Below are 25,626 nucleotides of genomic sequence, written 5' to 3'. Positions count from 1 at the left end.
AAAAAACGTTAACACTTTATAAAAAGGGTCCCTTTCTTAATGTTGGTTAGTTCACTACTGCATCAAGTAATAATGTAAAGTAATGCAAAACACTATATTTAATATTTAGTCAATGTATAACAGAAGCATTAGCCATCAATTTTTCTAAGTCTGTTTTGTCCCGTTCAGGGTCACAGGGCTGCTGCAGCCTAACCCCGCCACTCGTGGCCGAAAGTGGGGGACACCCTTGACAGGTCGCCAGTCGCAGCGCCACAATCATACCCACCTGGGGACAATTTAGAGTAACCAATTAACCTATAAAGCATGTTTAGCTGGAACAAAACCCATGCATGCACTGAGAAAGCGTGCAAACTCCACACAGAAAGGTCTGCACTAGTGATTCTGTTCCAGGTACCCCAGTCAGGACTTAAACCAGGGCCCTCTTGCTGTGGGGCAAGAGCGCCAACCACTGCCCCACCAAAAACAAACATTAACATCAACAAAGGGACCCTTATTTAAAAAAAAAAGGAAAACTATTGATCATATTTTCTGGATGAAACACAAAGTTAAACCTTGTTCTTATGTTGCACTGGAGAGACACTTTTTTTACTGACCTGGAGTTCGCGTCTTCAAACTTTTACCGCCTTTGCTCGTGTAGAATTTGAACTGGTGGACAGTTAAATAGAAAATAAAAAAATTCTTGCTTCTTAAAGTGTTTATTATTACACAGATATGGGGCCAGGCAGTGCTTACAAGTTACACCAAGCAGCCAAAGTACAGCATTTCAAAAATCACAATTGTATTACATTGAAACAAATCAAAAACAGTACTTGAAGTTCACCCCCCCCTCCCCCCTCCCCCACTACCTCTTCTCCCAGTGCTCACACAGTAGTGACCTGTTGACACCCAGACAACAAAGGCTTTTAAAGCCACTGAAAAAGCTGTTGGCTGATAAATAGCGTCATACTCCATACAAATATGGCGAAGCCACTGAAACGTAAGGGGAAGGAAGGTTCCTGCTGGTGTTGTCTGACAGAGATGAGCTCCTGTGGCCTTGATGGGAGAACACTGTGAAGATGAGGTCATCAGCCTCAGCTGGTGAGTTAAAATGATGGTCAGGAGCAAAGAGATGGAACACTGACTGCACTTTGACCATAGACTGTTAACCTGCTTCTCAATGGGTCATACAGTGACATAAAACTCAGATTTGTATGCCGGTAAGTCCCTGATCCTTTCCCCTGAGCTCAGCTTATTGTAACTTCAGCTTTTATCTAACAGCTGAATGAACTTTGAACCATTTTATAGAGTAAAACTCCAAACTTTTAAATGAGTCATCCGTCATTACTTTGACAAGTTAACTCATTTCTTTGCTGAAGAGTAACAACGACAGGATGGACACTAATTGTGCTTCAGGTCTTCGCATCCCAGATTTTCTCAAACTCTTTTAGGAGAAAACTATCAATGATACACAACAATGCAGTCTTATTGTTTATTTCTTTTCTGAAATTTTTCATATAAAAAGTGTATCTGACATCAGTCAGAGGCTTTAAAAAAAAAAAAAGCTTCTTAAACAGACTCCAAATGTACCATTCCTTTATCACCAGAGGAATTCTCCGCCTCCCCATCATTCATCTGTGCAATTCTCTCAGTCTACTCTCACAACAATGCAGTACGGATTTTAGTAAACAGAAAAACAAAACCTTTGAGGGTTCACACCCCAGAAAAAAAGGAAAATAAGCTGTGTGCACTGGTTAGACTTTCCCAGCAAGGGAAAAAAGCACAGCTGCAACCTCTCCTGTTGGAAAGCCATCAGCTGAACGGACCCGCCGGGGTCTCCAAGCAGCCAAGACGTGGCAGCTCAGAAAAGAGTCTCTGCTCACAAAAGAGCACTTCATATACATTTCATTAAGAGAAAACAGAAGAGGTATTCGTTTACTTGTAAAATTCACAAATCAAAAGCTTTTTGAAAGTGTGAGGGCCAACAGGCAGCTGGGAAGAGCGGAAGACGAACACGGTGTGGTCACAGCAAACAGAAGCCAATCCCTACAGGAGAACCTGGGTGGTTTTTTTTTTTTTGATTGAAAACCCGCCTCTTACACACACAAAATAAAATCCCACAAAAACAAAGCTACAGGAGACTCAGGAAGACCTCCCTTTAAACTGCCTCACTTATTTGACACATGAAATTCCAATACGTATTCTACCTTTCTTTACTTCCTACACACACGCGCACACACAAACACACATTTGTCCCATTCACATTTTGACAGTCAAACACAAAGCCTCAGACAGTGTTCAATGAGTTTTTCTAAACATCTCTATGGTTTCACACTCCTCGGATTAGCTTACACGAACATTTGGGATGTGGGAAGGGTGAATGGGAGGTAATGCGATGGATTTGAAGTGGACAGGGGCTTGTATAAAGGGATTGGGGGGTGGGGGTATTTGGGGATCAATATGATCCCACAAAAAAAAAAAAAAAAAAATCCAACTTGGGAGCAGCAGCATCAGCACATGTGTACTCTGTGCTGGATAGTTCAGGCACACGTTTAAAAGAGGAAGAAAAAAAAAACACTGCCTTGAGTTAACGTGTCCATCTCCAGTTTCCACAAAAACATCCACATATGAAATAAAAAGATAAGAAAAGAAACACATGAAACAGTGAGAATCAGTGCAGGCTTTCTGGCTGCACAGCTTGCTTCTTTTTTTTTTTCTTAAGGGAGGGGGGGGGGGTTCTCAGGGTTCAACAGGGAGACATGTGAAATTGGAAACCAGTCCGCGACATTGTGGAATACTGAAATGCAGTCCAGGGTGTCTCTCGTTGATGGTCAGGCCTGGCTTAAAACCCCTTCAGCAGGACAGGAGCTTGCTCCAGGCTGTCACCTCTTGGTCAGCTTTGGCACTGCAGGCAGAGCCGCTGAATGTGCGTCCACTTGTAGTCTTGAGATGACGTTTCCACAGCAGATTGGGTTTTTTTTTTCTTGCTTGCCATTTTGTTCTGATCCTCCTCAACATCCAACTAACAAGGCTGTTTTCCACATTTTTGTTGAATTCCCCCTGTCCTCTTTTTCTTTTTTTTAAGTTTGTGTCTCTATGTGTCCCAGTATACAACAACGACAGTAAAAGGACAATAAAAAAAACAGCAAAAGCACTTCATGTCATGTAGCGTGTGATCGCTCTCAGAGCGTATAACAGTTCTGCTTGCATCCGTGCTTCCATAAGAAGCAAATTAACGTGGACCTGCATAAAAAAAACAAGAGAAATAAGAAAAAAACGTGTCATTTTTGCAAAGACAAGAAGAAGAAGCAAAGATTTGAAGCTGAGTTTACCTTCTCGGAGTGCTGAAACTGCCTCCAGAAACTCTCATACATTCGTTTGGTGGTCTTTTCAGGGCTGCACACCATGGTTTTAATATAGATCTTAAAGCTACGGTCCAAAAGCTGGTTTATCTCCCCGTAATCATAGTCGTCATACCTGCAGAAAACAGAAACGGCGTCAGCAACAAGCCCCAGAGAGACCAGCAGTAAATGAGGTATAAAAGTTATGTCATAGCCGGTCACTGACCTGATGCCAAACATGCAGTGGATGTAGTTCCAGATGGCTCTACGCAGCATGCTGGTGTCCACATCCTTGTGCGTTGCCATGGTGTTGTATGTCAGATTGTAGGCCATCTGAAACTTCTCATCCAGCATCTGCCCGACGTCGGGATAAAGTCTGTTGACGAGTGAGTAACCGTGGTCCTCCCAGCTGTAGTCCTGCAGGACACCAACATCCAGAGGTCAAAAAGGTTCAAGAGATTGCCTCAGGACAGTCAAAGTAGGTCTGATCTCTAACCTGTGCTCTGAATGTTGGCACATGCTCCCCCCGGCGGGAGAAGTCCTTGTAGCCGTAGCTGGGGTCCTCAAAGTGGCGGGAGATGTCTCTGGATGGAACGCACTCCTCATCCTCTGATGTGACCACCAGCATGCTCTCAGTCTTCTCCCTCTCAAAGCGGGTCGCCATCTCCTCCTGGCTCGCCTCCTCGTCATCGCGACACTCCTGCAGCTGCTTCATCCTCTCCATCAGCACCTCCACCTCCCCACACATGTCCTAGAAAGATCAAAGAGGAGTTAAATCCCTTTTCTGTGCTTTGTTGGTTCAGCACATTTTTCTTGCGATGACTCACCTGATCGTCCAGCTGATCGTCGTGCTGATTGGCGTGGCCGTTCCCGTTTGCAATGTCGCACACGCAGTACTGGCTGAGCGAGGGCGGTCTGAACGTGTGGCCACCGTCGCAGTGGATCTCCGGCGTGATGCCGCAGCCGAAGGTGAAGGAGGCGAGGGAGTGGTAGTGTGTGAGCAGAACCACGGCGTGGATCAGCTCCGCCAGGGACCAGCTGTGCTCCTCCGCCTTTAGAAGAGCCTGAAACCACACGAAAACCCGCAGGTGACGTCAGCCGCAGGCAGCCAGGCGGTGGAAACACTCTCTCTGGAATACACTCTCTAAAAAACCTGATTATCTTTGAGTTTTTTAGCTTCAAAGCAAACCTGCCTGAACGGCGCAGCTGCAGTTAACCCCCACCCATGATTCACTCACCTCCATGTGTTCCTTGGTGATAAGCCAAGGACGGTGAGCCAGGATTTTGTTGAGTTCTCCAAGCTGCTGCAGCTTTTGCGGAGCTTCACCCAGACCGTTCAACCACTTAGCGTCCCCGCCAACCTGGAGGAAGTCATTCACGTGTAGGTTGACCAAATAGGAACACTGATGTCTCGCCGCCGCCTGAAAGTGATAAGACAGAATACAATCAAGTCCTTGAAAGGCAGAGTGGGGGGTTGAATCTCAATCCAATCTGAAAAAACATTACCATGATGCCGATATAGTGTCTGTAGTGCAAAGGAAGAGGTCCGTCCATCTGCAGCAGGTAGTGCTGCGTTCGGAGGAAGCTCTCCAGGTACTGAGGGTGGAAGCCCATCACGAGGGAGATGTTGTCCAGGCGACCAAGGGCTGCAAATGCATCCTCAAATATCGACTGCGTCCTGGAGTCCACTTTACTGACTTGAAGAATCTGGAAAATAAATAAAAAGTTAGATTTTTGTCTCCAAAGCAGGATTTAAACTTAGTAAAGAAATTAATCTTGTACCTCTTTTTCAGGGATGAATCTGCTCGGTCCGTTTCCTAGGGGTCTTGGGATTCTTACCCCCAAGTCCTGAAAGACAAAAAAAAAAAAAAAAAAAAAAAAGATTTATTTTAAAAAAAGCCTCCACTTCTCCATTTTTTTTATTAGTGGCTTTTTTTTTTGCCTCTCTGAGATTTTGCAATCACACATTCGCCAGGTGCAGACAAAATCTAAGGATAAATGAGAAATCCGAACACAGCAGCGACATTTCCCCTTCATGAAAAATAAATAGGGAGCAAAAAGCTTTACATTGTCTCTGCTCTGTCCGGTAACTTTCCGCTGCTTGTCGAGACATGTCTGTCGGTCACCGTCCGGGCGGCTGCGCAAATGGAGCAAATGCGCAAAAAAAAAAAAAAACTAAGGTGACATCGACTTTGAGGGGGACTTTTTTAACCAAAATGCCAAAAACATTAGGATTGTTTAACCTTTTTTCCCTAGCAAATGCATGTTTTAAGCCACATATATGATTTAGTCTACATCCCGTAAAACAAGCCTGGACAAAAGACTGCAGTGCAGCTTGTTTACTGAAAGCACAAATGCAGCTGATAAACAAGAAATGAAACAACTGAACGTGACATTAAGTTTATGGAGATCTAAGGTGCAGAAAAGGGGGATTTTACCTTTTTCCTGAGCCGCTCACAATGGTTGCATATCTTAAACAGATCTGTCACCGCAATAGAAGTATTTTCCACGTTTTGTGCCGAGGCGACCGCGTGCCTCATCCCTCTTACTTTCTCAGGTGTGGAAATTAAAAAAGAAAAGTGCGGCGCGAGCGCTTCTCTGCTGCCTCTTTGTTCCTCGAAGCCCTGGGCGAAGCGCTCAGCTGTCAGCTGTTGCGGACCCTCAGCAGAATACCGTCCCCTTCAGCTCATACATTCGGTAAATAAGTCATGGCTCCTGCGGAGTGGCAGCGGCCGCGGCCAATCAGCGCGCGGCAAGCGGGAGGAGGCGTGGCTAAGGGTGCAGAAAGAGGAGGGGCGCTAAACGTGAGAAGAGTGATTCCCTCCTCCTCCTTCTCTTGGAAAACATCACTTCTTTCTCCTTTTGTTCAGAGCTGCAATTGATCATGATTGAATTTAGTGTTGCTCTGTATGTTAACTAATCAATTTAAGCCGATCAATGATTGATTTTACACCAGAATAGCTTATGAAAACATCAAAGGGAGGTCGGGGGTGCTTTAAATAGTTTTGTAAAATGCTGAAAGAACATCTTTGCTGTTCAATTTGCAGAAAAACTTAAAACAACAACCAGGTGATGCAAGCTGCATCAAGTCCCCCTGTTGGCCTTTTGTTGAAGCGAAGGAGCGGTGGAGGGGCGGGGGAGGGGGGGGGGGTGCAACAGAAAAAAGGAAGAGGTCCACTGAGCAACAATCAGCATCGGGCCATCGAGGACCTGCTGCAAACAACAGACTTTCAGTTGGTGGTTTGTCACACCACAGATAATGACATTTCTCCACCAATCTGCCCTCTCTGGAAGAGCCCTTTAAATGCCAGAGATAAGAAAAGGCAGCTCTTATGGCTTTGTTTATCCCACTCTGACAAAAACATGCTCAGTGGAGCAGTGTATGACCGCTTTATAACCCTCCTTTTAATACAAAGTCAGGATTGTGTTCAACAAAATGTTGCATTCTTTTCTTTTTTTCAATTTAATATCTTTTCCTTTATTGTCGCACATGCGAGGCTCGAAGTGCAGTTTCCTGTGTGATGACCACATTTACAGAAGCCCCTACGTTCCGCACATACATGCCCGAGTCACATGCCTGTGAGTAACATTACAAAACTGCTTCTCAAGCAAATCAATAAACAATTTTCTCTCAGGATTTCACAACTGGTCCCGTTCAGACTTTCTGAAAAAGCTGCAAATCTGTCTGAAAGGCCGTCCTTGTTTGGGACGGCGTTGGGATGGACTTTGCAGTGATGTCAACCCTGACAAACAAGTTAAATTTAGACGTGATAAATGAAAGAGGAAGCCAAGACGAGGCAAGTCTTCCCCTGTTTGCCTGCCTGGCCAGTTTGTCAACTGCTTGCTATTCCGCAGCACAGATAACTAGATAGCACTGTGTTCAGCAGGTTCATTGTGTGCACCGAGCCACCCCCTGCCAGGCCCTCCGCTGAAGCCACAGGGTGGGGTGCAGGCAAGCGGTAAACATGTTCCCAGGGCTGGAGTCAGCAATCCGGGGTCTGACAGGAGCCCCGTGGCTCAGAAAAAGCTGCAGAGGAGGTTGGACAGTGTTTAGGCTGACGGCACACCAAACCTTTCAGATAAAAGCGCTTAGGCTCGGGGGGTCCAACCTCATAGGCAGCCAAATACTGTTGTACATATGATACTGTTTGTACATTGGGGGGTTAATGCATGTGATTTATGAAAAATATTTATTTTTCTTTGCAAATTAAGTGGATGAATTCTCACAAGTTTGCACAAAAAGCCCAATCTAAAAACCTATGACCCATTTTTACCTTTACTGATCCTATAATTGCTAAATAAAATAAACATAAGCAGCACATTGAACGTTCCCCAACTTCCAATATCTAATTTCTGCAGGACATTGCAATTCTCTCAGGTCTCTTAGATGAAGAAGTCTTCTTTACAACGTTGTTAGGGTTCACCGAGGTCTCCAGGCATTTGTTTGTGCACAGCTCTATTAAAGTCCTGTCACGACATTTTAATCAGGCTGAGGCCTGGACTTTGACTGGGACGTTGCAACACCTCAGTCTCTTTTCAGCTATTCTGTTGTTCATTTGTTGGTTCACTTATGCTGGAGATCATTTTCTTGTATATTGAGCCTAAGCTGACAGGCAGACAGTCTCACATTAGACCGTAGAGAACTTGGATGTGCAATGAGCCCAAATCACCACAACTTCACTGTCATGTTTGATTAATGAAGTGTGTGTATAGATCATTGACTGTATAAGAGAACTGGACTGAGTGATCCCTCCCTCCTCACATTCCAAACATGAAGTACCTGCTAATTCCAAGAAGCCAAAATCCCATGGACTTCTATAGAAGAATAAGCAGATATTACTGCTATCTTTTGTAACATGTTATTAATAATACTAAATTTTTTTAACAACCAGATGCTTCAATAAAACTGTTCTCACATCGAACGTAGAAAACGTTTGATAGACGGATTCAGTAGCCGCGGTTACATGGGCAGAATATCTTGATCGGATCAATGTTCGGGTTAAAATTCACCCGTGCACATGGGATCAGAAAACCTTTTTCCGATTAGAACAAACGTTCCCATGGCGCACACCTTTGGTCGGAATTAATCATTTGGGCATGCGCAGTAGTGGTAAAAAAAAAAAAACCGGAAGAAGAGATGCGTCCCGTTGTAAACAGACCGCTGCCACAGACTTTTGCAGCAGCTCTGTAACACGAGACGAGGCGATCTTCCAAACGTGCTTTTATTAATGTTATGAATATTATGAAGCGCCTGCTCGCTCACCGGGGCTCGGGTGCCAGTGGACCGAAGCGCTGCTGCCCCGCATACCCCTCGTGAAGGGGGGAGAGGCAGAGAGCCAGCGGGGTGAGAGCAGAGCGGCGCTTTTCACGGGGCCTCCGCCAAGCAGCTGGTCGGTCCCCTATGTGCTCCAAAGCTTTCTCTCAGCGAAACACCATCTATGCGTGACGTAACCCAGAGCAGTAGTGACACACGATCGGAATGACCGTTTACATGCTCCACGATCGGATAAACGATCGGTATAACCCACCTATCTCGATCGGAAAGAAATTTTGATCCGAATGAGTCTGATCGGGGCAGAGTATTCCGAACGGCGTGTTTACATGACGCATTTTCTTTCCGATCAGGCGTTCTTTCCGATTACTTTTGCCCATGTAAACGCGGCTAATGTAGCACGCTGATTAGTGGTACGGGTGTGGCCTTCCAACAACCTCCATCCGGATTGGCGAGATTGGTTGCCATAGAAGTGACAACTCAGATTGGCTCAGATGAATCACTGTTTACTGAAGTCATCTGGTTACAACATAGAGACGTCTGTATCGCAAAAAAAAAAAAAAAAAAAAAAGGCAACTGAATTGACTTCCTTTCGTTGGAGCCAGAATAGGTAATTTTTTATTGGTGACATACACAGTCAACGGCATCAATCTGGTTCAAATGCTGGTTGGTGAATTAGAACAAAACATGCTTTAAGGTGTTCGTGTTGTTTTTTTTCTCTTCCAATTATTTCCAATAAATAATTTTTTTGTTTTTTTTGTACCGCGCCAATTCAAAACCAAAGTCAGCCCAAGACCCTACAAAAAAAGATCAACAACAAGACCAATAGTGGAGATTATTATGGTCCAACTTGCTGCATTAAGGTCAAATTTTCCTAACTGTATACAATAATGGCCAATAAAATAATGAAAGTATTAATCAACTTTTGTTGTATTTTCTAAAGTCCTTTTCCTATTAAACACTTACTATAGTTTTGGAAAGACTGTCCAAATTTTAAAAAGACGTTTAATATTATTTTTGTAAATCCTGACAGCTAACCCATAAAATAATCACATGGTACTGCTCTAAAACAGTGCTGCAAAGAAATCTGGAACTAATGAGCATTTTAAGGTTGGAGATGGTCACTTTTGTACAGGACATTATAAAAGCAATGGTTTTCTCTTCAGGACTAAGATATGACGTCATGCTGTTCGGTCAGGCGTTGGGGTGAACTCATCCCTGTAGAACAAAGGACTCCAAATTCTTTTGAAATGATCCTAAAACTGATAGCAGGCAATAATTGCTATTCTAAGATGTTTCATCATTCCATAAGGTAAAACACATATTTTTGTTGTCTTGAGTGCGATTGAACAACAACGCGGTTTCCTTTGAGTGGCATTCCGTTTCACCTTTTTAGTTGCCTAAACGGAACGCCAAAAGACCTTCTAAAAGGTTAACATCAAACCCAACATGAGCTTTCTTCTGCATCCGATGTTGACAGTTGGGCCTCGCTGCTGTAACCCGGTGTAGTGCTGCATGTTCTTGAGCATCTATTGAAGTCGTTTGCGAACACAGTGTGACACATGTTAACCACACTGCAGGTGTCTGAAGGAAGTCTGAAGACCTACGTCGTCAGGCGTCAGATTCATTTGTTTAGTGAAACCTTTTAGGTGTGAAGGTTTTTTAAGTTTTATTCTTGGTAGACAATATGAACTGAAGAGTGCTGGCATTTAAAAGGCGCTGGTATATAAAAACATTTCACTAAGATGTCAACTCAGATATCTCAGTTTTAGACAGGATGATAAAAATAAAAAAAAACAAGACTAGGATCAGCTAGTTTTCAATTTAAGAACAGAAATGCCACGAATTGACATTTATGGTTTAGGTTTTGGAAAAAGTATGGTAACGTTTTAAAAACATCTCCTTAGTGAATTCTTGTCGTAAACTAAAGTCATATCAGATCAAAGCAGATTTGTTTCTGTATTTTAAAAGCTGTAAATGCCGATGCTCCTCGGTGTGAATGTTAAATAATAATAAAAAACATTAAAAAAGTGAAGTGAGTACAACAAATCAAAAATGGATTCCTGGATAATTTTTTTTATGTTCATATTTTGTATTATTTTAGAATAAACGGCCCAATAATCTTAACAGAGGCTGTAATATTGTGTTTTAAACTGGTAAGTTAGTATAAATCCCATTTTATGACAACAGAGGAGTTTGATTAAAGCCTAAATGAATCACATTTGTAAAGTTTGAAAGTCTTTGCTCCCTTTTGAGCTGCTGTTGAAAGCAGCAGTGCAGGAGCGCACAATAAAGGGGCTTTTCGACCCCAAAGCAAAGTCTGCACGAGTGTGCGAGCGCTGCGGCTGCAGTGTTTTCTCATGCCATTTGAGCTGCAGAAACCGTGGGTTTGTTCAACAAGTGGCAGACGTCCACCATAAGACCAGTTCAAACCCGACCTATCGGAGCAAAGAGGGGAGGAAGCAGAAAGCAGTAAAACACTGACATAAGCCTAGCAACAGGCTTCCACCAATGACAGGGTAGAACAACACTTTCAGGAACCAATCTTCTCTGCCCTGCCTCTCTGCCTCTCTTGTTTCTCTAAGAAAAGAAAAAAAAAGGTGGAAAAGAAAGCAGAAAAAAGTTGTGCCGAAGTATGAAGTTCACAACTTCATGGTGTGTGTTTTTTTGTGAAAAACAATTTTATTTAGTTTGTTAGTTTGCTGACAACATTATAATTTGTCTGTTTCCGTTTCGCCGAGTAAAAAGAGGCTAAGCAAATGTCGCCTAACCTTAAAGCAAACACCAAAACCACATGTTTCAAATTAGCCCGGAGGTTCAAAACAGCAACTCTGGTCTGTGAAAAACAACTGCAGAACAGTTTCCATGTAAACAAATTCAACTGCTATAAAAGAAAAAGAGGAAAAACAACTTTTGAGTTGTGGCTGGTATTTATTTAGTTGTAAGATAGTGAGAGATTCTGCAAAGGAGAAAAAGTGAAGTCATATCACTCTTCAAATAGAGCTTTGAGTTCAAGTCTCTTCAACTCACCAAGTTAGAAAGTTAACCCTTATTTGCCCAACAGTGTGCAACCTGCAGCAGCATATCTCCTAAAAAGCCTTAAAAGAGATAGATTCATTCTTTTTGTTGTTGTTATTAAAGGTGTTCTCAGTGGTCCTTTAATTGTGATTATGTTGTTTTTAGGCAAAATCAAAAAAACGTGTGTTGTTTTCTAGGACATAAGTTTCTAAAGAACGGATGTAGTTCTTTAGAAATTCACATCCGAGTTGTCGGCGGGACTATTGGTGCAGAGTAAGCCTCCCCTAATTTCCTATCATCCCCTTGTTTACACTTTCTCCTTCCAGCTTACAGCCCCTCACAACCCCAACCAAACATTACCAAACATTATTTTAAAACACCAAAAACTTGATTTTTATTCAAATGGGTTTTTAAAGACTCATATCTGGACTTGTGTGGGAACTCATTTTGCCTTTTGCCCTTCTTTCTCTTCTTTCCTCTCCTCCTATTCTCTTATCTGTATGTTCTGGCAGGATTTCAGAAGTGTGGACTTGCCAAGTTCCAACTTTCCTGAGAGGGGCAGGCACACCCCTCCACAGCAGACCTCCAGCCCCCCGGACCCGAACGCACAACCCACTTTTAATGATTCTACGAAATTTGCAACATATACAAGGAACTATGGGATAACAGGGAAATAAGGAAAACATGTTTTTGGAACTGTATGCTGCGAAGCAGGTCCATGTATTTGCATAAATCTCATAGTGACCTATAAGTTCTGTGGTTGAGAATCCAGGGGAAGAGGCGTTACTCTGCAAGGCTGGTGTGCCTGAGTGGAAGAGCGGGTTGCCTGGGATGTTATTCTAACAGAGGGAGGGCAGCTGTCACAATACAGCAGGCTCAGAGAAAAAAGATCCATCGGAGAAAAAAAAAACCTAACCTTTTCTTTCTATCTTAATCCTGATATGATACAGGCAGCAGAAATCTTTATGAAGCTCTTCATCCAACTCCACCTGAACACTTTCTGCACAAACAACCTCAGTTATACTTTACCTTGTCCTACAGATGCTAAAGACGTGAACTATCAAAGCTCATCTTGTCTTGTACCAAAACATGATCTAACAAAGCCAAGATTAGATCAGCATCAGGACTCATAACAACTGTCCAAAAAACAAGTCCCCTGCGGTCGGATGCTGCTGTTTGCCTGCTTTGGAAAGCACAGCTGTCCACCCCCCCCCCTTTTTTTTTTTTGACAAGAGCTGACTGTGCAAAATATGACTCATCAGAATAGGAAGGTGGCCAATATGTTGTTGGTTATAACTCTTCACAGACATTGTAAATCACAGACAAAAGACCTCACCTTTCACCTGCTTGAGTGAGAAAACAGAGATGGTGGTTCGCTGCCAAAAATACCAAGAAGCAACTTGTGCAGCGAAGCCTTCAGCAAACAAAGTCAAAGATGGACTCCTAAACTAAACAGAAACTTGATGATCACAGAGGTTTAGAATTCAATTAACTAGAAGAGTTAGTGGAATATTTGAACAAAAAAAGTCTTTCAAAGTTTTCTTTGTTATGGGAAGTTTCGATTAAAAATTAAAACTTAAAAAATAATAGGTTGGATTTTTGCCAATATCTAACGTGAATATTTCCAAACACGAGCCGGTCGATTCCAGATAACCATTATCTGATATTTATACTTTAATTTGAGTTACTGAAACTACCACTAAATTAAAACATCTCCTACAACTTTCACTTCAAACTTTGTCAAAGCAAAACAAGATAGTAAATCAGTTTGAAATACACCAAATTAAATGTATTCAAAAATCTACATTTACTTAGCTAGGTTCATTAAAAACGACAAAAAAAAAGATTCTCTCAGCTGTATCATCAAAAGTCCATCTATACGTGTACATATGTGTGTATTTCTAATGTACTTCTTCTTTTACTTCTTAATTGTTCTATTTTCAGTTAATTCAAGACTATTTTTTCTAACTAAATTTAAACAATCTATGTATTGATCTATATATTTTGCTTGTCTTCTTTAGTTTTTGGGTTATTTTGATTGCTTGAAATGAACCAATTCCAGTTCCAATTTTAAAAGTCCAGACTTAGTTATAAAGTCCCACTCCGATCATCTTTTGATCCATTTAAAAAGCATTCCTATTTGTCTTTTTATTATGATTATGCCGTTTTTAGCCACAATAAAAAAAGAAACTGTGTCGTTTTCTTGGACATATTTTCTACAGAGCGGCAGGAGATTATTAAAAATCCACTGGGACATTTGGCAAGGAGTAAGCCTGTCCTTATTTCCCATGATCCCTTTGTTTACAATCCCTTCCGCTCTCTTCTACATGACACCTACAAACATTTTTCAAAGGACATTGTTTTGTCTACTCTTGATTTGAAAAAAAACTATCACGCAAAAATGCAATTTTAAATTTAATTTTCTTTACAAATGTCCTCCATCGTTAAAAAAAATACCACAAGAACATGTTAAAACAGGTTTTTTCTCTGAGACAGACTGACTCTATATTACTGCAGTTTCTTACATGAAATACCCTCTGTGAACTAATAATCTAAATAAGGGCTTTGGAATATTTGGAGTCCATAAAGTATGTATAGGAAAACATGAAGCTGATTTTTTAAGACAAAATCCGACATTGTCTTTTGTGTGTTGTTGAAGAAAGGAGCAAATAAAATGTCAGCAAAAATAAGTGAATTGAGACCTAATTGTACATAAAAACAATTAATATGCAGAGGGATTTCAAAGTATTAGATCCGTTAAAATAAAAGAAACAAACACTATTTTGTGTTGATCTGTCATTTTTTTTTTACAGTAAGGCTCCAAAAAGTCAACAAGTATTGATCCAGAAGGTTCACCACAACTATTCCTGGCCTCCAGATTATGGCTGATCACCGCAGGCCATTCTGCAAACCTCTCAGTTGCCCAATTTTCTCTCTGTGGCTCCATAAGTTTGACTTTGAACAGCAGTACGCAAAATATAAACAGCAGAACCAGCCGATTTAATGTGTGTAAACATGAGCGGGATGGACACAACACACACAGACTCATAGCACAGATACATTGTTCATTTGAGGCCAGTGGAGTAGGAAATGACTTGCACATGATGTGGGATCCTGAGTGTGAGAATATTTTAAAACTGTTAAAGTCTAAAATTAAATATTTTATTAGACAGTCTTAAAAATATATTTTATTCATTCACTTCATTAAAAATAATTACATTTCTTTTGTATTTTGCACCAAAATAAACCCCACAGAAAATCAAACATGTATAATTTATTCACTTTAGATGCACTTTCATTTAAAATCCTGCAATATGACAAATATTATTCCATCTATGTGCTTGTAAAAAAAAACATATGAATTAAATATTCCCACGATTGATTCGTTCGTTTTGTGAAAGGGCTGGTTTGAATGTTTACAAACTCTTCATGGACCTCGTAACCCCGACATAAGTGTGCCTGCATTGTGCGTTTGTGTGTGTTGTCCTCTATGTGTCATGCCACAGGTAGTGGTGAATGCATTTGCTCTGTGGTTAATGAGTCACAGACTTGTGGGAGCAAGAAATGAATAAACCAGTGAATAGAAAAGTTTCATGTCATTTTCCCCCGACTGGATCTGAATTTGTGTTAAATATTTCAGCGGGTTACAGGTGACGGATCAGAAACAAGGAGGTTTTTAAAAGCTTTATTCGTTGTTGAGTTTATGCAACAAATACACAGTTTTTCTTTAAATCAAAGATTATCTGAATGCCATCTAGTATTTTTCAAAAGACACACAGATAATTAAAAATAACAAACATTTCCAATCAAAGTAGTCAAGCTTGTTTGACATAATTGTTGTCTGGTTGGACTGGATCCGTTTACAACGGTTTTAATTTAGAAAGTAAAGACTCTTTTGACTGAATATGATTATTTATTCTAAAATAAAACTAAACATTTCAGAATCTTTTATTAAATAAATGTGCTTTCTTTGGTTTACTTTCTTATTGCAGTTTTCAGTGTTAACTTATGAAATGGCTACCTTCGTTTGTGTTTAAGTCCTACAAGATGGATGTTGAGGTTAAAGAGGGCGTTCGCAATAAAAGAAAAGGAGGTGGAAAGAGCGATAGGCGGAGAGAGGACAGAGAGAGGGGATTATTTGACCAGTGCGCTAAGAGAAAGCTCCTCGTACCTTATCATGGATAAGTAAACACCCCAGAACGTCTGGAGTTACATCATTGTCCCTGAAAATCAATAACCAGCCACTTCCTGCGCAGTGGGAAAAATCGATGACTTTGTTCACTAGATTACCTATCATTGCTCACTCACCTGAGGAGGCGCAAAGCACACACACTCGTTGCACGCAACTTATACTGTAATGCAGCCCCACACACTCTCAGTTTTGACCGAGCGGAGCCGTATTTGTGCAGCTCCAGTGCAGTCAGCCCATTATGGGATTAGCAGCAGCCACAGCACAGTGTAGGTCTACTGTGGAAGTCTAAAGGGGATAATGGCTCTGCAAAAAAAAAAAAACATTTCTATCAGGTTTCCCACATAAACACATACAAACCCACCTGATCTACAAATCTCTCTGATCCCCGGCTTTTCTTCAGGTGTTTTTCTGGGCTTCTGTTCACACTGCATGTTTTTTTTTCTGCAATTCTTACAGTTTGTCGTCAAGCAATAGTGTCACAGAGTCCACAGTTAGAAGGAAGCAAACAAGCATTTAACAACAATCCCAAAAATTTTCACTGACAGCTGAATGTCTGGAATGTGATCCGAGCGTCAGGCTCCAATGAAGAGTCACGGCTAGAGCTCGGAGAAGTCTTTTCAGTTACGGAAGACGAAGAAAACAACTCGATTTTCTGCTGTGAATGTCAGGGAGAAGGAGCTGAGATTCATCATCAGAAAAAGGAAGATGGAGGGATCACCTGGAAGTGTTAAGAGAACAAGAGAAACAAAAAAAACAAAAAAAAAGCTTAGGACAAAATGTCAGAATCACAGAAAATCTGCATTTGTTCAGAAAAATGAGGATTCAGTCATTGAGAGGCCGGATTTCTTTCACCAGAAATTCATGACTCACACATCAATCTTGTGTTGGTAACAATATGAGCGGTTAGTCACCACACATCTTTCAATATTGGTTTTGTGTGTTACAACAAACATTAGCAGTGAGCTGAGGCTATTACTGTCACAGGTTTGACACACGGAAAGGCTAAATACTGAGGTTTTTTGGGCTGAAAAAAGACCAGTTTCAATATTTTGAAAAAAATTTAATGTTTTCCCAAATTGTTCTGATTTGGCATATTTTTTCACTCTCTGACATTGCAGCATACATTTTTTATGAATAATTCACAATAAAATGCCTACATTGTCTCAGAAAATACAAGTTAAAAAGGACGTAGCGGATTTATCTTCAAAAGACCCACTCTGACCATCTTTTGATCTATTTTTAAAGTGTTTTTTAAATTATGATTATGTCATTTTTAGCCCAAATCAAAATTGTTTGTAGGACAGTTTCTGCAGATTGGCAGTAGTTTCTTAAAGCAGTACTGTTTTGAGCCAGGTTCCAGCTCGGACGATGAAAACGAAGACATGCTTGGATTTAGTCGTCTACAAGTGCATGCATCAGAATGGAGTGGAGCAGGGAGCTTGGGCCCGCCCAATTTTTTTGTACGCAAGTATTCTCCTGATTCACATTCATTTTCTTAATACATGTTCTCCCTCAACATGAAATGCCACAAGAACATGTTAAAAATGCCAAAATCTTTATTTTTATCGGGGTGGCTCTTTAAGGGTTTCTCCAGTCAGATCTGACAGCTTTTAAACAAAATTACTCCAGACATCCCGCAAAGACTTCTGCTCTTTGAGTTTGAACAAAGTCTTTGACGGCCTGCCAAGTGTCCACGATGTACTTTCCTTTCACTTTGCATCAGCACACTTGACTTGGTTGTCCAGTTTGGACTTGAGCCCACAACTGAGCGCTCCTAATTTCCATCGGATCTAGCTCAATTGAAACTTGTTCATTTGCTTTCTGGCTTGAAGTGCAAAGAAAAGATGGGAAAACCCATGTGAGGGCTGAGAAACTATCGCTCTTTCAAACTAGTTTCTTCTAATTAGAGTGATGAGGCTACAGAGCTGCAGAGGTGTCAACGCTTTTCCACTGAGATGGGCTTTTGTCTGCCTGGAACAGGACGCTGGAGGAATACAAAGTGAAAATAAAAAAAACCAAAAAAGTTCAAGTGAGACAGAAGTACTCCTGCTCAGCTAGGTTTTATATAATATTACCTTTAATAACTCCTCCCCCCTTTTTCAAATACAGCAAATTCAGGATCCTATTTCTGTTTGTGCGGGTGTAGATGAACTTTTGAAGAGGAAAAAGATTCTCTTTATGCTCCAAAGCAAAGGTTTGAAAATCTGATCCTTCTGTACGCCATCAGCTAGGCAAGCTCAGTCTTCCCAGCATAACCTTGAATTAACAACGCAGCGCAGAGGAGCATCCTGCCGTTTTGGAGGGTGCAGGAAAACATTGTACATTACTCAGCTCTGCTTTAAGAGGATGCAAAAATAAAAAGAAATAGATTACATGTACTCAAAGACTTCTCAGCTGGGCAAAAGGAGATACAAAAGTTTCTTTGAGGAGTCTTTTGCTTTGTGTAACATTGTGACAGAAGTGTGAGCTGTGTGCAGAACTTTTTAAAGACCCACTCTGATGAACCTGTTTCTGGTGTGTTTAACGTGTCGCAGTGGCATTTATCTGATGATAGAGGACATATATAAAAAAAAATGTAAGCTCAAAATGGCATTTCTGAGTATTCCTTAATTCAAATTATTGTGGATCAGGAGGAGCCGGACAAACTCAGAAAATAAGGCGCATTTATGATGTAGAAAAAACACGCTGCGTGGGTCACAAGCTCCCCGCTCCGAGCTCTTAGCAATGGGAAGGGGAATGGGGGGTGGGGTTGCTCCACAACAATGGTCCTGCCCACAACTCAGAGGAAAATTTCTAACAAACTACTGCCGTTCTGCAGAAACTTTGTCTTACAAAATGACAGTTTTGCTTTTTTTTGTGTGGCTAAAAACGCCGTAATCATAATTAAAGGAACACTGGGAACACTTTTAAAGTAGATCAAAAGATGATCAGAGTGAGTCTTTAATTGTTTTTAAAAAGAATAAAAAGGAAGTATTGCTATACTTTACCTTTTATGCCAAGAGTGTTAATATATAAACATAAATATAAATGTAAGCTGCAACAGCTTTATATTGAGATGCACTTAATCGATTAATGCTCCAAAGAATTCATGTCTGAGACAGACATAATAAAAGAAAACACCCTTAGACCCAGAATCTCATCCAGACAATGGACAGTGGAACTGTGCCATGAGGGAAGGCTGTTGTCCAGTCACTGGGCAACTGGGGCAGCAGATGGTCATCTTCCCTTTGACGAACGCCAAGCTGGAGGAAAGGGAGAGGCGAGGCTCGTCAGAGTGATAACTGAAGGAGAACCTTTCACAGTACATGGGAATGACTCACCCATAATGTATAAAGCAAATAATCTGGACACTGATCGTCTGCAAGCCCCGAGCCGCAGCACGGAAACGGAGAGCTTACCAGGCCCGCGTGTGCCGAGCCAGACGAAACCCAGCTTTAAATTGGCTTTAGTGATGAACGTGAAAGGCCCAAAAAGTCAAACAAATTTGAGTAAACCACAAAAACGGCAAAAATGCTCCCTCAAGAGGCACAAAGAGCAGAACGACAAAGAAAAAAAGGTCAGTTCTGAGAGGAGGGAGAAAGAAAAACAAGGTTTGGTATCCTGTTGACCAGTTCATGTGGCTCAGCGTTAAGAGTTTTGATTGCAGAGCGTGCCGTGCAGAAGTATGCAAGTGTGTGAGTTCCAGAGAAGGTAAGAGCCTTACCCTGCAGCAACGGCTTATGATCTCTCATTTCTGCTTTGTTAACAGTGGAAAAGAAACGTCAATCCAGCATTTTTCCCCCATCCTAATTTTCTCTTAGGAGTCATGTTTTGTCGCGGCCAAACCCAAAACAATAGTCATTCTGCACAAATAAAGGGCACACAGGCCACAGCAGGATGGAAGAGACAGGACATTCGTGAGCCACTTGCTCTGTTATGTTGCTAAATGTACAGTACAAAAAAAAAAAGAAGAAAAAAAACACACATGAATGGAGCCTCTGTGTGCCGAGCAAAGCAAACCGCCGTCAAGTAAACATGTTTGTTAGAGAGTTACATCACAGCTGAGGTATGAGCGCGCTCCGAGTCAGGAAAAGACGAAGGCAAAGAAAAGAAAATGACACAGCAGTGGGGGGGGGGGAAGGGCACGTCATCAATTAAAACAGCAGAAAGAGAGATTACTGCAGGTTGTGGGAGTGGAGCCATGAAGGTGAGGAAAACAATAAGCATCTGAATTAAACTGTTGTTCAGGTAATAAACCTTAACTGGGTGTATGGATGTCAAAAGGTCACATTTTGACCTACATCACCACATGACCAAAGGCTTTTTCAAAGAGCTTCTGCGCCCTGAAGTCTTTCACATTTCAACAAAGTAAAAGTCAGTTCAGATCTGTCGCAGAATTCTGCCCTTTTTGACACACTTTTGCAAAGACGAGGGACAAAATTAAACGATGATTTTTGGGATAATCTGTCTTCATTCTGGAGTTTGCAGAAACATCCACTGTCAATAAAAGCTGTTGTGGGCAACAAAACTCGGATGACTAAAAAGGAAGAGTAAACAAACGAGATGCTGAGTAGCTTAGAACCCTTTATTTTATTCATATTGTTTTTTTGGGTTACCCAGTTCCGCTCCAAACTCAGTTTTCTTGACCGTCAGTTAATTTCATATCAAATCATAAATAGATGGATTGGGATTAGAAGCATTCTTAACTAAAAGGAGGTATCACAAGCAAAAACACAGATTTTAGACTTCCAAGAAGGCGAAAACCCCATAAAATACACTTTTTAAATGCCTAAAAGTATAGTTCCATGTTCTGCTTCTTATTACAATTTTATTTTTTAATTTTTGAGGAAAAATTAAATGTTAAAGTTCCTTTTCCTATACCTGCCATAGCTGATATTCTAGTTATGATCATCATCTAAATGCTTTCTCGTTGCCTAATCCGTTCTACCTGGTTTGATTTGTTTCATATCATCGTACGCTTGAGGCAAACTTAACAGACCACATTTCTTGTTGTTGGAAAAATAAGGAATGTAGTCAAAGCACAACTCAAAGATATTCTGGGGATTGTTATGTGACTGAGAAGTGTTCCATTGTAAAGGTAAAGGTTCGAGCACTTTCTGAGTATGTGGCATTTGAAATATATCTACATCTTAGAATTGGTGGTTGTGTCATTCTCTTGTTAAATAGTGACAAAACACTAAAGATGAAGACAAAATGCCTTTTTTGTTCAAAGTTCTAGCCATAAAACAAAAAAAAAGATCTAATAACTTTTTCTTTTTTAACCATCCCATTTTCTGTTGACTCTAGGGAACAATGATTGGACACTCAATCTCTGCCAGTTATCTTGATCTTCCAAGTTTTCGTGCAACCCAAATGTTTTAGGCTTCTTAAAAACCAATAGATAAACTAAAACTGACCAAATATTTTAACTTTTTCCACACAAAAATGGGGAAACCAATGCAACAGCTTTCCTTAGTAGTCTTTTTGAAGTATCCAGTCATGAACATTTAACTTGTTAACAAAAGCCGGTAGGGTTCGAGATGCAGCTTTGGGGATTTTTCTGGTGTTTTTCTCTGAACATCGTCTGATCTTGGAGAAAATTGCTCACAGTCCCCTCTAAGGAGTAGTAACTGCGTTTGAAGACAAGTGAATGATTGTACTCTAAGAAAATCTGGGTTGCATTTCCTCTTTGGGATTGTGTTGAACGCTAAAGACCAACCAACTATCACCTAGAACAATGACCTTTTTTATATGACATCCTAGAAAGATCTATGAGTTCTGAACCTTTTCTTTAAACATGCCAACTTGGCCGGTTTTTGTTATTCGGATGACAAAACACGTGTAGAGCCTTTCTTCAGATGAAGGGAGAGAGAAAAGTTAAGGCTGGGGGAGAAATAAAGTGAGATGGGGTAATAGTGTTGGACCTGCAGATTATAGTATGCCATATTTCTTCCCCTTTGGGGTCCCAGCAGAGCTAGCTTCAGTTTGATGAGTAGCAGGCCCCCTCAAATCAACAGATGCTGTGACTCAAATTCTAGCAGCTCTGCCAAAAGTAAGGGAAAAAAAGCAAAGTCAAGGCTGCCTGCAGAGAAAGGCTGTATGTATGAGCAGCAATGAAACATAACAGGGTTATCTCCATATGTGACTTGGTTTTTAAAGAGCCATTTAGATGAAAATCGTGTTTTTAACATGTTCTTGTGGCTTTTCTGATGATGACATCTATTAAGAGAATTAAACTTTAAACAGCATTTCTGAGTATTTTTTATTCAAATTGTTGTGAATTATGAGCAGACAAAAGAATGCAGTTTAAAAAGAGGGTATTTGTAACATATAAAATACACTGGGCAGGCCACAAGCTCCCTGCTCTAAACTCTCAGCAACAAGGAAGGGAAGGGGGGCGGGGTTGCTCTGCACCCACGGTCCCACCCAAATCTCAGAGGTGAATCTCTAATGAACTACTGCTGCTCTACAGAAATTATGTCCAAGAAAACAACACAGGTTGTTTTTTTTTTGTTGGCTAAAAATGGCATAATTATAATGAAAAGACCACTGGGAATACTTAGAAAATAAATTAAAAGAGGATTGGAGACGGACTTTAAAGACAAAACTCCTCCCAGTTTTGGTTTAAAAGCAATAAGCTATTTTAACTTTCTACAGTTACATACCAGCATTTCCCAACTCTTTTTCTCTTATCAGAGACACTTGGACAGACCGACACTCCTGCACTCATAACAAAAAGCATAAAAAGCATTGGGCAAGTCTTCTGTTTTCTAAGAATCATTCAAATAAAAGTAAAAAAACACTCTCCTGGAAAAGTGGTTAAAGTCAGAGAGGCTTTGTTTCGAGTCTTTGCGGCTTGAAGGGGAAGTGGGACAGTGCAGGCTGTTTGTGTAAAAGGAAGAAAGACAGATTTGTGGACAAAGTTTGGATTGTAAAATGCAATCCACATTTGCTTAAGACTGCTGATGCATTTGGCACTTCTCAAGCGTGACATTTAGTTAATAAGTCTGCATAGACAATGGCCAGCTTGTGATGTGAAACACACGTTGTTACAACATGTCTTCTTTGGAATGTTTCCATTTTTTGATGCGTTGCTTTACTGTACTGTAAGTCTTGGTTTACACTCTGAGCCAATTGCAATACCTCAACAGGGAAGAATTAATGTTTCTTTGGAACTCACATGTCTACTGCTAGGACAGCACCCATCTGACACAAATCCTTCCATAACACTACTTGAAATATAGTGGTCCTTCATTAACTGCGGGACTTAAGTTCCTAAAATTGCCTGCGACAGGTAAACTCTGCAAAGCAGGATTGTAGATGCTTTAAGGCTGTAAAACTCATTACTACACACTTTATACGCTTTTCTCAGACAGACATGAATATTTTCACACTTTTCTCATGTTTAAAATGAAAGTTCAAACCTTTGTAGGAAAATAAGATCTGCTCATGTCAAAAATGTCTGTAGATCTGGCAAACTGAGCACTTCCTGTACGGGAGACGCGACAAAGAGGAGACTGATTGATAATGGTCTACAGCCAATCAGGACGTAGAACACAGTGCCCTGCTTAAAATTTTTTTAAAAAAAGCATAAGATGAAGCGAGGAATTCAATTCGATTTTTCAATTCAATTATATTTGTATTGCCCAAATTCACAACAACAGTCATCTTGATAGGCTTCGTATAGGTAATTGAAAAAGTAAAACATAAAATCGAAAGGATCATGAATACATAGAATTCAATAGGAAAATACTAAATTGAACTAACAAACTGACTAAACTAAACTGGACATCCCTGCCCTTAGACCCCCCTTCGCAGGGACCACAGTACTCTTAGTTGCTGTGTTTGCTAGTACAGTTGGTGGTGATGTTTACTCCTATCAGTCGTGAGACGCATCACGGCTACATCAGGAACATAGGACTGCTCAGCTATTCCTTCACCTCCAGGCCAAATGGAGCCTTTTGGCTTCACGTTTGTCGGTTTCATGTACCAACTCAAATGACCTTGACAGGACACCGGTCACGCACCACTGTACAGTCGTACAATTGACGTCTAAACACACTCTGTCCTGTTCTGTGCGGTCGTACCGTTCTCAAGTCCATAGAACAGTTTTGTGGAACATTTCCAAGAGGAAACCAATTGAAACCAAATGATCACAGCAACCAAACATACCGTATTTGGGGGGTCTATTTGGAATGAAATAAAACTGGGAGTAAACCTCAAGTGGACTGCTCCTGCTTTGGTACACATATGAACACCATTCCATGACTTAGTATACACTACAAAGGTTAACACGGTTGAGACACAGAGGCACTGGAAGCACCTAAACTGGTTATATGAACCTTTTTTCAAAATCTGAACATTTAACAACCTCTTCGTGTCATTATTGATTTCATTCAAGTAAACAAACATTTGTATTTCATCTTGATAACATTCAGATGTAGGATTTGATTGTTAGCCAGAACAACAAGGTCTTCAAAGGTCAAAACAGCTGCACCCAAACAGAAAGTCCAGACATTTTTCTGTTTTGCAAGAGAATTGATATTTCATCAACGATGAAGAGGTGATGACCACAAACAGAAAACCAAAGTGTTTCTTGTTTTTCTGCATGTCTGAGCCATCGGCAGTGACCATGTGTCCTCTCAGCAGGTATCAGTGACACAAGACAAAGTCTGTCCGAGTGGCCCTGATTAAAAGGGTCCGTAAACAGACTGGTTTGTGACAGCATTTTCACAAGCTCTGACATCACTCTGTGAGAAACTTAATCCATGTTTCCTCTTATCTGTCTCTGACCTCAGGGTGGTGCACCCTGTTTGCTCGCCTTAAGCAAAGATCACATCACAGAGGAGACCCATGTCGCGTTTCCCGTCTGCACTCTCAGCAGCTGCAAATGCGCATGTTTCAAGCATACATGCGAGCCCACACAGCCCCGCTTTGTGAAGCTGAAAGGCTTTAAGGAAGCCTGGCCGAGACTGTAGCTACACAGGAAGGAAAAGAAGCCGCCCATGAATCTGAAAAAGGAAGCAGCCAGGAAAGACGGCACACACACACAACGCACGCACAGACGCATGCAAAAATACATGCAAGAACGCACGAACACACATCACTTTGTTAGTTTTGAACTAACCGTGTCAGAAATGCTCTTTAAGTTTGACAACAAATTGAATCACTAGTCCTTAAAATGGGTAAAAGTTGTCCAACAAAAGTTTCTAAAAACTGAGAGAAACTACTTACATCTTTTATAAAAGACACAAAATATAACTTCAGTATTTTTCCTGACACTTTATAAAAAGCTAAATTATATGATTTTATGTACATGTCTGGTAAAGTGATTCATATTAGCTGCAAGGTAATGCATAAAGTGTAACAAAAACAAATAACTAGTGCTGCTGTTGCACGAGTCTGCTTCTTCAGCTGTGTGCCTTAACTGCCTGGGCTTGTGGGAGGGGTCAACGGCAGCACCTGCTGCTTGTTAAGACGAGCAAATATTTTTTGGTTTTTACAGAAGTTTACACAACTCTGCAGTAATAGAAAACATTGTTAGAATGTTCAAAAACGCAGGAGCTTTAGCTCCAGTGTTTACATTCTTTTGACCACTGTAACTTTATGCCAGTGGATGCTGAAGCAGAGAAAAGTAGCCTTGCACTGATATGCAACACTTTGCAGTAGTGATGTGCTTACGTAGTCAGCGTAAATCAGCTGATTCTGTCGCTGAGAAAACTGGTTTTGGGCAGCTATTCAGCACTTTACATTAGTAATGTGTTGCATTTAACAGCGGCTTTTCTCCGTGTCAGAAACATGTAGTTCACGTTGAAGAATGACGGTACATCAGTGTGTGTTGCCTGCCG

The 25,626-nt window shown here is 41.0% G+C and overlaps 1 protein-coding gene across 2 annotated transcripts in view; it reads right to left on the bottom strand.

The window, feature by feature from the left end:
• Positions 1–676: 676 nt before the first annotated feature.
• Positions 677–25,626, bottom strand: part of sesn1 (sestrin 1) — a 54,327-nt gene continuing 29,377 nt past the window's right edge. Inside the window, exons 1-9 of one of the 2 annotated variants that reach the window (XM_011491603.3) lie at positions 5,756–6,016; positions 5,100–5,165; positions 4,824–5,024; positions 4,556–4,738; positions 4,145–4,381; positions 3,814–4,068; positions 3,544–3,734; positions 3,309–3,453; positions 677–3,219 (exon numbers count right to left, since the gene is read on the bottom strand). In XM_011491603.3, the coding sequence (XP_011489905.1) occupies positions 3,133–3,219; positions 3,309–3,453; positions 3,544–3,734; positions 3,814–4,068; positions 4,145–4,381; positions 4,556–4,738; positions 4,824–5,024; positions 5,100–5,165; positions 5,756–5,857 (1,467 nt within the window). In that variant the 5' untranslated portion in view covers positions 5,858–6,016 and the 3' untranslated portion in view covers positions 677–3,132. Of the gene's footprint in view, positions 3,220–3,308; positions 3,454–3,543; positions 3,735–3,813; positions 4,069–4,144; positions 4,382–4,555; positions 4,739–4,823; positions 5,025–5,099; positions 5,166–5,755; positions 6,017–25,626 lie in introns of those variants that run through there. The other variant, XM_011491602.4, reaches the window with a different exon arrangement.

Source organism: Oryzias latipes, chromosome 24, assembly GCF_053564925.1.
Source record: "Oryzias latipes strain Hd-rR chromosome 24, Olatipes_Hd-rR_3.1".
NCBI lineage: Eukaryota > Metazoa > Chordata > Actinopteri > Beloniformes > Adrianichthyidae > Oryzias > Oryzias latipes.
The sequence above is the reverse complement of the archived record's forward strand: the minus strand, read 5'-3'. Positions and strand labels throughout refer to the sequence as shown.